The sequence below is a fragment of the Lolium rigidum genome, chromosome 7 (assembly GCF_022539505.1).
Source record: "Lolium rigidum isolate FL_2022 chromosome 7, APGP_CSIRO_Lrig_0.1, whole genome shotgun sequence".
NCBI lineage: Eukaryota > Viridiplantae > Streptophyta > Magnoliopsida > Poales > Poaceae > Lolium > Lolium rigidum.
The window spans coordinates 287,932,416-287,944,649 of record NC_061514.1 but is presented as its reverse complement, the minus strand read 5'-3'; the positions used below and the strand labels follow the sequence as shown (position 1 = coordinate 287,944,649).

General features: G+C 44.4%; 1 protein-coding gene across 1 annotated transcript; it reads left to right on the top strand.

Annotated features, from left to right (window-relative positions):
* The first annotated feature begins 2,608 nt into the window (after nucleotides 1-2,608).
* LOC124672928 (serine/threonine-protein kinase RIPK-like) lies at nucleotides 2,609-4,871 on the top strand. The gene is made up of 4 exons (XM_047209081.1): nucleotides 2,609-2,980; nucleotides 3,061-3,199; nucleotides 3,855-3,949; nucleotides 4,407-4,871. The coding sequence occupies exons 1-4, from the start codon at nucleotides 2,609-2,611 to the stop codon at nucleotides 4,869-4,871; spliced, it is 1,071 nt and encodes a 356-aa protein (XP_047065037.1).
* Nucleotides 4,872-12,234: the final 7,363 nt, after the last annotated feature.

Genomic DNA, 12,234 nt, shown 5'->3' with positions numbered 1-12,234 from the left:
CTTCACCCACCGCGTGCATAGCGACGGTGTCGCCGGGAAGGGCAACCGTCGGAGTGCCCTCGTCGCTTTGAACCGCCGTAATGATCCGCGAAGTGGTCTGGAGAGCCCAAACGCCTCGTCGGGAACGGTCGAAGTCGCCTCGAAGCGACAACCGCCGTAATGGAGCATGAACTCCGAGGAAGAGCAACCGCCGCTCTCTTCGTCGAGAGAACTACATATACGGTTTCGAACGGCCGACGCCATTCATCTATTCTCTCCTCCATCTTCTCGTCAACCATGAGCGACTGGTCTTGGCCATCGGACACCGACAGCGAGGGGAAGCCGCCAGGATGGCGCCATTGGTGGGATCGAGCTGCATCGTCCAGCAGCGACGATTCCCCCCCGCCGTCCAGGACGATTGGGATGACGACGAGGAGGAGGACGAAGAGGCCGAGGAGCAGGCCGTGGAGCCGGCCGTGGAGCCGGCCGAGGAGCAGCCCGAGGAGCCGGCCGAGGAGCCGGCCGAGGAGGAGGCCGACGAGGAGGCCGAGGAGCAGGCGGAGGAGGAGGAGGACGCAGAGGCGAAGGACGCTAAAGACTCACCTTCCTCCGGCGAGGAGGTGACGAGCCGGAAGCGTCGCCGCCACGACGATGAGGCGGGGCCATCTAGGAAGAAGTAGTAGTTTAAGTTTGTTTTTAAGTTTTTATATGTAATTTTTATGTTTATTCGAACTATATATAATTATGTTTATTCGAACTATATATAATTTGACTATGTTGAGAGTTCAAATCTTTCGTTCGACGATGGTCTTGCCGTAGATCGGGAAGACAAGGGTATTGCCGTAGAACGGCATGCCATTGTCGTCGATAGGTCGGGGCCACCAAACATTTCCCGCGATTTTCCCTCATCCGGAGTCCCCGAGCGCTCCCCGGGGGGCCGGGGATGGCCTGGGCTCCCCGGACGGATGAAAGGCCTAATCCGGACGAAAACGAGGAACCGGGGGCGCGACTGGGCCGTTTTCGTCCATCCGGATGACAAATCGCCGTCCTGGGGGCCTCGTCGGGGGGACGAGTGGAGATGCTCTAATCTTAGGCTAGATTTTAAACTTCATGTAACATCTATCAACGACATTGCTTGAATATATCATGGGCACTATTTTATTTTATTTTATTTGTGTATCCTTTTCAAACCATCATTATTTGGGTGACTCGGGAGTGATGTTTTAGAACATGGGAGCATATGCTCCCTATATTTTGAAACGCATGTTACACATATTTTTAATTTCAGAAAAATTGAAACAAAAAATTCGCACGTACATCTTCACGTGCTACACGCTCACAAAGTCGTTTCATAAAAAATAAATTTATCATGTGACGTGTGTGAAAAAGACAAAATTCAGTGCTGAAAACAATGTTTTCACAGGATAAGTTTTTTTCTTTTTTACATAGGCCACAAAAAATATTATTTTTTCGTGAAACTTGACGCACACACATATATTATGGAGATGTACATGTAGATTTTTTTATCAAAATTTTTCCACACTTCGAAATATGTTTTGTTGGTAGAGGGAGCGTACGCACCCGGGAGCCGAATTGAATTTCTGGGTGTCTATGTGTTAAAGAATGTTCTTACCGTATTTGAAATATTTCAATCCATAATTTGTCAAAACATTTTTCTATGGTGGTTTTTCGGATCAGATGAGATCGTCAAAATTACTATCAATTACATTCTTAAGCGATACCTTTATTCCATATAAATAAAAATTTGTATTAAAGGTTAGACTTATGGACCTTTTCTTTTGTGCCTTTCATGCATCTTCTGTGTCCTTAAATTCTTGCGAAATTCTTCTGAGGCATCATAATAGTTTTCTAAAAATTTATGTATTTTGGTTTCTTGTAGAGTTCGGGAAGTGGTGACATTTTACCTATGGTACATATGTTGGCACAATAAAAAAAATAGGAATGATATATATTGAGGGGCAAGAGATAAAAAATAAATTTGAAGTTTAAATTCATGTAACCTAAGAATGTAGAAATGGTGGAAAATAACTTCAACATAAAAACGTGTAGGAAACAAGAATCAAAATTCTACAATACAAAAATACCGAGGAATAGAAATAAATATGGGGTTGACGGGTAATTGTCAAGATATTTGGAAGATCATGTGAAATGTTCAAGGGACTTGTGGTGATTTCAAAATTCAAAGAAATACAAATAAACTAACCTATTGAGATCTTCCAAATTTTTATGATTTCTAAACATTTCTGAATGTTATGTATCTTTCAACTTACAAACTTAACCGGAATTTATACTTACTATTTGGTAAGTTTATTGTTCTGAACATCTGTAAAGGATTTATTTTTTGCTGATTGCACATCAGCAAAACCAAGTTCGACACACGAAGAGAAAAAAAAATGTCGATGGTATTAGACACTTGAAAACCAAATTATTGTGAGCTTAGAGATCAAATATAGACTTTGACACCCCAGCAAAAAAAAAAGGTGGACTTTGACCAATGATTTTTTTGAAACACTTGATCTTAATTTCCTCGAGTGGTCGGCGGGTGCAATTATATATGCTGAGCAGCTGAGGACCTTTGCATGTTAGCTGTGTGCGTGCCGCGCCGGCTATGGGGTATGATCCCAGGGAGTCGTCGTCGTCGTCGTCGTGGAGGTCGCTCCTGGATAGCTGCCTCGGTGCGACCAGGGCGGCAGGAGATGAGGTCCGGGCGAGCCACGAACCGGCCGGGCAGCAGGCGCCGTTCGTCGCTGACAAGGACCGCTTGTCGTCGCCGGTGGCGTCCGGCTCTGACCTGCACGCGTTCACCTACGCGGAGCTGAGAGCGGCGACCGGCGGCTTCGCTTCCCGCAACATAATCGGGGAGGGCGGGTTCGGCGCTGTATACATGGGCTCCCTGGAGGACGGCGTCAGGCCGGGGCTCGTGGCGCAGGCCGTCGCCGTCAAGCGGGGGTTGGCCGACGACTACGTCGAGGAACTGCTGGTACGCGCTTCCCAGCCCTCAATTTCATTTTCAATTTGTCCGGCGAGCTGATCATCAACCTCCTCCGCAATGATCAGAAGGAGGCGATGTTGGTGGCGCAACTGCAGCACCGGCATCCGAGCCTGGTGAAGATGATCGGTTACTGCTACCACGGGAACCAGAGGCTCCTCGTGTACGAGTTCATGGGCCATGGCAGCTTGGACAACTACCTCTCCAAACGTACGTATGCACGAAAGCTCCCTGATTAACGTGTTTGACTCTGTCGGTCTTCCTAAACTCAATGAAGTAATTGAGAATTCTTCCCTGCCTGGGTGTGACCTTAATGAATTGATCCGTTGGCGGCTATAGCGAGATCTGGGTCAGAGTCTATATCCCCATCCCTCCGGCGAGATAGCAATGAGCTCTCAAACGCCAATAGAGGACAGATCTTGTTGTCCGTTTGTTTTCAGCACCACAATCTTTGTTCGTTCCTACAGCATCTAAATCAGCATTGGGAGCGGTTCCAGATGCACTTTCAGGTGAAGTCACATCGGACGTTTTCGAGGATGTTCTTGCACATTGCTGGGGTATCGAAACCCGTGAAATCGGGGCTACTGCCATTACAATCTGATCGAAGAGATGGCATTATATGTACAAAAAGAATAAGTTTGCGGTGGGAGACGAGCTTTTGAAGTTATGCACATTCAGACTTGCGCATTCAAAATATAGTCTCTCCTCTTTCTTTTATTAATTGACTTACTGTATAAGGGTGCACACTAAATCCGAGTTAATGAAAATGAATCGAATGGAGCATTGGCAGCTAAGTTTCAGCACCCTCCGTGACGTTACATAATTTATAATTTTTGCTGATGATAATTTCCTTGATGTGTTCCAGCTATTCGTTCAGTGCTGCCGTGGTCAACCAGACTAAGCATCGTGTTAGCTACCGCGAAAGGGCTGGCGTCCGTCCACGGAGAAGAAAAGCCATTGGTCTGCAGCCAATTCAATGCCTCCAATATCCTACTTGACTCGGTGAACATTCTGCATGTTTCTGTTTTCTTCTTTTAAGCAAGGCTTTTTTTAACAGCATAATAAACTTGTCACTTTCATTGATTAAAAAGAAGTTTAAAGAGGTCTTACAAACAAAGTCTTGCCGATAACGGCTAAGACTGAAATAAAACAAAATCTTCCTCTCGTGGCATTATATTACTCAACGTTTTGCTATGTCGAGGCACCACAATGACGCATCCTTTTCAATTTTTGGCACAAGCATGGTTGATGTAGAAAACTAATTTCTAAAAACACAGGCATTCTCCCAAGAAACCAACATATCAAAAAAAATCCATAACTTTCCATGATTGGCCACTCTTTTTCACTATGCAATTGAGAGTAGACTTGTAGCATCAATTCTGACCCAACCAACTGATAGTTTGTCCTCCTTCTCCAGAATAACGATGTCAAGATCTCGCTCTCAGACCTAAGGGTCAATACGAGATCCCTCGATGGCACAGAAGTCACCACTCGCGTGGGAAGAAGCATGCGTGGTTGTGCGCCAGAGTACATCATCTTGGGCCACCTCACCATGAAGAGCGTTGTATACAGTTTCGGGGTGGTGATGCTGGAGATTCTGATAACCGGCAAAACGTCTTTTGACTTAACCAGACCCGCCAAGAAACGGCACTCGGTGGATTACGCGAGGCCATGTCTCAAGGATCCCCGCAGGCTAGCACGAATCATGGACAGGGCACTGAAAGGCGTCTACCCGGTGGCGGCGACACAGAAGGTGGCCTTGCTAGCGTACAAGTGCCTCCGTGCCAATCCCAAGAGAAGACCAGCCATGTCAGCTGTCGTTGAAGCACTCGATCAGGTTACAACCATCGCTGTTGTGGAGGAGACATCCATGATAGTATGAGGGCATCTCCAACGCTATGACCCAAACGGACAGTGTATTTTATCCGTTTGGGTCGTCCCGCGCAGTGGCGGAGCCACATTGAGACCTGTGTGGTCTTTTGACCACACAGCTTTGTGCCAAGTTCTTTGTATTTTCGTATTAATCTTGTAAAAAATATCTAAAATAATTAAAACGTACATGTATTTGACATCACAGATTCCAAATGACAACACAGGCTTTAAGTTCTGGCTCCGCCACTGGTCCCGCGGACACGCGGACGTGCACAGACGTCCGTCCCTATTTTTATTTCCCAACCGCACGCATGACCCAAACCGGACACCATCCTTCTGAGCAGTCCACGGCACCTGCGCAACTGTGTGGCGAGGCGCGGCGCGAGCCCCTGCTCCGCGAGCGAGAGCAGCAGCGCCGCCAGGACGGCGTCGCGTGTGAGGCTGGCGCGGGCGTGCCGAGGCGCGACGCGGCCATGGCGAGGCGGCACGGGGCGGCGTCCGTCGAGGTGCGGCCAGCGAGGCGCGGCACGGGGCAGCTTCTGGCTGTCCATGCTCGCGGCAGGCGTCGGGGCGCCCGTCGTGGCGAGGCAGCGGCGGCCCGAGTCGCGGGGCGGGGCACGGCGCGGAGCTCCGCCATGGCGCGGGGCGGGGCATGGCCTGGGCGGCGCGGAGCTCGGCCATGGCGCGGGGCGGTGATGTCTACGGGAGCTTCTATTCTTGTAGACAGTGTTGGGCCTCCAAGAGCAGAGGTTTGTAGAACAGCAGCAAGTTTCCCTTAAGTGGATCACCCAAGGTTTATCGATCTCAGGAAGGAAGAGGTCAAAGATATCCCTCTCATGCAACCCTGCAACCACAAAGCAAGAAGTCTCTTGTGTCCCCAACACATCTAATAGGTGCACTAGTTCGGCGAAGAGATAGTGAAATACAGGTGGTATGAATAAGTAGTAGCAACGGCACCAGAAAAGTGCTTTGCCCAGGACAGTAAACAAGCAGTAGTAACGCAGCAGTAGTAACGCGAGTAAAACGAGTAAACAAGCAGCGATAGCGATATTTAGGAACAAGGCCTAGGGATTAGACTTTCACTAGTGGACACTCTCAACATTGATCACATAACGAACGGATAAATGCATACTCTACACTCTTGTTGGATGATGAACACATTGCGTAGGATTACACGAACCCTCAATGCCGGAGTTAACAAGCTCCACAATAATGCTCATATTTTAGTAACCTTTAGTGTAAGATAGATCAAAAGACTAAACCAAGTACTAACATAGCATGCACACTGTCACCTTCATGCATATGTAGGAGGAATAGATCACATCAATATTATCATAGCAATAGTTAACTTCGCAATCTACAAGAGATCATGATCATAGCATAAATCAAGTACTAACACGGTGCACACATTGTCACCTTTACACACGTGCAGGAGGAATAAAACTACTTTAATAACACATCACTAGAGTAGCACATAGATAAATTGTGATACAAAACATATTGCAATCATAAAGAGATATAAATAAGCACCTCACTATGCCATTCAACGGTGAATAAGTATTCTGTGAAATATAGCCTAAGAGACCCACACGGTGCACACACTTGTCACCTTTACACACGTGGGACAAGGAGTCTCCGGAGATCACATAAGTAAAACTCACTTGACTAGCATAGTGACATCTAGATTACAAGCATCATCATATGAATCTCAATCATGTAAGGCAGCTCATGAGATTATTGTATTGAAGCACATAGGAGAGAGATGAACCACATAGCTACCGGTACAGCCCCGAGCCTCGATGGAGAATTACTCCCTCTTCATGGGAGCAGCAGCGGTGATGAAGATGGCGGTGGAGATGGCAGCGGTGTCGATGGAGAAGCCTTCCGGGGGCACTTCCCCGCTCCGGCAGGGTGCCGGAACAGAGACTCATGTCCCCCAGATCTTGGCTTCGCGATGGCGGCGGCTCGGAAGGTTTTCCGTATCGTGGTTCTTCGCATCAGGGTTTTCGCGACAGAGGCTTTATATAAGCGAAGAGGCGGCGTAGGAGGGTCGAAGGGGTGGCCACACCATATGGCGGCGCGGCTAGGGCCTGGGCCACGCCGGCCTATGGTCTGGGGCCCAGTGCCCCGCCTCTGGTCCTTCCCGGGTGTTCTGGATGCTTCCGGTGAAAATAGGAACCTGGGTCTTGATTTCGTCCGATTCCGAGAATATTTCGTTACTAGGATTTCTGAAACCAAAAACAGCAGAAAACAGCAAGTGGCACTTCGGCATCTTGTTAATAGGTTAGTTCCAGAAAATGCACGAATATGACATAAAGTGTGCATAAAACATGTAGGTATCATCAATAATATGGCATAGAACATAAGAAATTATCGATACGTCGGAGACGTATCAAGCATCCCCAAGCTTAGTTCTGCTCGTCCCGAGCAGGTAAAACGATAACAAAGATAATTTCTGAAGTGATATGCCATCATAACTTTGATCATACTATTTGTAAACATATGTAGTGAATGCAGCGATCAAAACAATGGTAATGTCATGAGTAAACAAGTGAATCATAAAGCAAAGACTTTTCATGAATAGTACTTCAAGACAGGCATCAATAAGTCTTGCATAAGGGTTAACTCATAAAGCAATAATTTAAAGTAAAGATATTGAAGCAACACAATGGAAGATAAAGTTTCAGCAATTGCTTTCAACTTGTAACATGTATATCTCAATGATAGTTTGTCAACATAGAGTAATATAACAAGTGCAATATGCAAGTATGTAGGAATCAATGCACAGTTCACACAAGTGTTTGCTTCTTGAGGTGGAGAGAGATAGGTGAGCTGACTCAACATAAAAGTAAAAAGAATGGTCCTTCAAAGAGGAAAGCATCGATTGCTATATTTGTGCTAGAGCTTTTATTTTGAAAACATGAAACAATTTTGTCAACGGTAGTAATAAAGCATATGAGTTATGTAAATTATATCTTACAAGTTGCAAGTCTCATGCATAGTATACTAATAGTGCCCGCACCTTGTCCTAATTAGCTTGGACTACCGGATCTTTGCAATGCACATGTTTTAACCAAGTGTCACAATGGGGTACTTCCATGCCGCCTGTACAAAGGTCTAAGGAGAAAGCTCGCATTTTGGATTTCTCGCTTTTGATTATTCTCAACTTAGACATCCATACCGGGACAACATGGACAACGAGATAATGGACTCCTCTTTAATGCATAAGCATGTGGCAACAATTATTATTCTCATATGAGATTGAGGATATATGTCCAAACTGAAACTTCCACCATGGATCATGGCTTTAGTTAGCGGCCCAAAGTTCTTCTCTAACAATATGCATGCTCCAACCATAAAGGTGGTAGATCTCTCTTACTTCAGACAAGACGGACATGCATAGCAACTCACATGATATTCAACAAAGAACAGTTGATGGCGTCCCCAGAAGCATGGTTATCGCACAACAAGCAACTTAATAAGAGATAAAGTGCATAAGTACATATTCAATACCACAATAGTTTTTAAGCTATTTGTTCCATGAGCTATATATTGCAAAGGTGAATGATGGAATTTTAAAGGTAGCACTCAAGCAATTTACTTTGGAATGGCGGATAAATACCATGTAGTAGGTAGGTATGGTGGACACAAATGGCATAGTGGTTGGCTCAAGTATTTTGGATGCATGAGAAGTATTCCCTCTCGATACAAGGTTTAGGCTAGCAAGGTTATTTGAAACAAACACAAGGATGAACGGTGCAGCAAAACTCACATAAAAGACATATTGTAAACATTATAAGACTCCATACCGTCTTCCTTGTTGTTCAAAACTCAATACTAGATGTTATCTAGACTCTAGAGAAACCAAATATGCAAACCAAATTAGCAAGCTCTAAGTATTTCTTCATTAATGGGTGCAAAGTATATGATGCAAGAGCTTAAACATGAGCACAACAATTGCCAAGTATCACATTATCCAAGACATTATAGCAATTTACTACATGTATCATTTTCCAATTCCAACCATATAACAAATTAACGAAGAAGAAACTTCGCCATGAAAATTAAAAGCTAAGAACACATGTGTTCATATGAACCAGCGGAGCGTGTCTCTCTCCCACACAAGCATTTATTCAAACAAAAACAAAAACAAAAGCACACAGACGCTCCAAGTAAAGTACATAAGATGTGGCCGAATAAAAATATAGTTTCAAGAGAAGGAACACGATAATTTGTCGATGAAGAAGGGGATGCCTTGGGCATCCCCAAGCTTAGACAGCTTGAGTCTTCTTAGAATATGCGAGGGTGAACCACCGGGGCATCCCCAAGCTTAGAGTTTTCACTCTCCTTGATCATAGTATATCATCCTCCTCTCTTGACCCTTGAAAACTTCCTCCACACCAAACTCGAAACAAACTCATTAGAGGGTTAGTGCATAATCAAAAACTCACATGTTCAGAGGTGACACAATCATTCTTAACACTTCTGGACATTGCTCAAAGCTACTTGGAAGGTAATGGAACAAAGAAATCCACCCAACACAGCGAAAGAAGCAATGCGAAATAAAAGGCAGAATCTGTCAAAACAGAACAGATCCGTAAAGACGAATTTTAAAAGGGCACCAGACTTGCTCAAATGAAAATGCCCAAATTGAATGAAAGTTGCGTACATATCTGAGGATCACTCACGTAAATTGGCATAATTTTCTGAGTTACCTACAGAGAATTAGACCCAGATTCGTGACAGCAAAGAAATCTGGAACTGCGCGAGTAATCCAAATCTAGTATTTACTTTACTATCAAAGACTTTACTTGGCACAACAAAACATAAAACTAAGATAAGGAGAGGTTGCTACAGTAGTAAACAACTTCCAAGACACAAATATAAAACAAAGTACTGTAGCAAAATAACACATGGGTTATCTCCCAAGAAGTTCTTTCTTTATAGCCATTAAGATGGGCTCGGCGGTTTTTAATGATGCACTCGCAAGAAATAGTAGTTGAAGCAAAAGAGAGCATCAAGAGGCAAATTCAAAACACATTTAAGTCTAACATGCTTCCTATGCATAGGAATCTTGTAAATAAATAAGTTCATGAAGAGCAAAGTAACAAGCATAGGAAGATAAAACAAGTGTAGCATCAAAAATTTCAGCACATAGAGAGGTGTTTTAGTAACATGAAAATTTCTACAACCATATTTTCCTCTCTCATAATAACTTTCAGTAGCATCATGAGTAAACTCAACAATATAACTATCACATAAAGCATTCTTATCATGAGTCTCATGCATAAAATTATTACTCTCCACATAGGCATAGTCAATTTTATTAGTAATAGTGGGAGCAAATTCAACAAAGTAGCTATCATTATTATTCTCATCAAGTGTAGGAGGCATAGTATAATCACAACAAAATTTACTCTCCATAGTAGGTGGCACCAAAAGACCACTATCATTATAATCATAAATAGGAGGCAAAGTATCATCAAAGAAAATTTTCTCCTCAATGCTTGGGGGACTAAAAAGATCATAAAAACCAGCTTCCCCAAGCTTAGAACTTTCTATATTATTATCAACAATGGTGTTCAAAGCGTTCATACTAATATTACTACCAGCATGCAAATAAGATTCCATAGGTTTTTTAATTTTCGCATCAAACCATCCATGTCTTAAATCAGGAAATAGAATAAGAAGCTCATTGTTGTCCATTATGCCAAACTAGTGTAAACAAGAAACAAAAAGATGCAATTGCGGGATCTAAAGGAAATAGCTTCGAGCACAAACACAATGGCGCCAGAAAAGTACTGTTACCTAGAACCGAAGTATGAGTGCCTTTTTACCTTTCCTCCCCGGCAACGGCGCCAGAAAAGTGCTTGATGTCTACGGGAGCTTCTATTCTTGTAGACAGTGTTGGGCCTCCAAGAGCAGAGGTTTGTAGAACAGCAGCAAGTTTTCCTTAAGTGGATCACCCAAGGTTTATCGATCTCGGGGAGGAAGAGGTCAAAGATATCCCTCTCATGCAACCCTGCAACCACAAAGCAAGAAGTCTCTTGTGTCCCCAACACACCTAATAGGTGCACTAGTTCGGCGAAGAGATAGTGAAATACGAGGTGGTATGAATAAGTAGTAGCAACGGCACCGGAAAAGTGCTTTGCCCGGGACGAGTAAACAAGCGAGTAGTAACGCAGCGCAGTAGTAACGCGAGTAAAACGAGTAAACAAGCGGCGATAGCGATATTTAGGAACAAGGCCTAGGGATTAGACTTTCACTAGTGGACACTCTCAACATTGATCACATAACAGAACGGATAAATGCATACTCTACACTCTTGTTGGATGATGAACACATTGCGTAGGATTACACGAACCCTCAATGCCGGAGTTAACAAGCTCCACAATAATGCTCATATTTTAGTAACCTTTAGTGTAAGATAGATCAAAAGACTAAACCAAGTACTAACATAGCATGCACACTTGTCACCTTCATGCATATGTAGGAGGAATAGATCACATCAATATTATCATAGCAATAGTTAACTTCGCAATCTACAAGAGATCATGATCATAGCATAAACCAAGTACTAACACGGTGCACACACTTGTCACCTTTGCACACGTGCGGGAGGAATAAAACTACTTTAATAACACATCACTAGAGTAGCACATAGATAAATTATGATACAAAACATATTGCAATCATAAAGAGATATAAATAAGCACCTCACTATGCCATTCAACGGTGAATAAGTATTCCGTGAAATATAGCCTAAGAGACCCACACGGTGCACACACTTGTCACCTTTACACACGTGGGACAAGGAGTCTCAGGAGATCACATAAGTAAAACTCACTTAACTAGCATAGTGACATCTAGATTACAAGCATCATCATATGAATCTCAATCATGTAAGGCAGCTCATGAGATTATTGTATTGAAGCACATAGGAGAGAGATGAACCACATAGCTACCGGTACAACCCCGAGCCTCGATGGAGAACTACTCCCTCCTCATGGGAGCAGCAGCGGTGATGAAGATGGCGGTGGAGATGGCAGCGGTGTCGATGGAGAAGCCTTCCGGGGCACTTCCCCGCTCCGGCAGGGTGCCGGAACAGAGACTCCTGTCCCCCAGATCTTGGCTTCGCGATGGCGGCGGCTCTGGAAGGTTTTCCGTATCGTGGTTCTTCGCATCGGGGTTTTCGCGACGGAGGCTTTATATAGGCGAAGAGGCGGCGCAGGAGGGTCGAAGGGGTGGCCACACCATATGGCGGCACTGAAAGGACACGGATGTCGCCTAGAGGGGGGGGGTGAATAGGCGATTTAAAACTTTTACGAGATGGGCTTAACAAATGCGGAATAAAACTAGCGTTTACTTTGTCA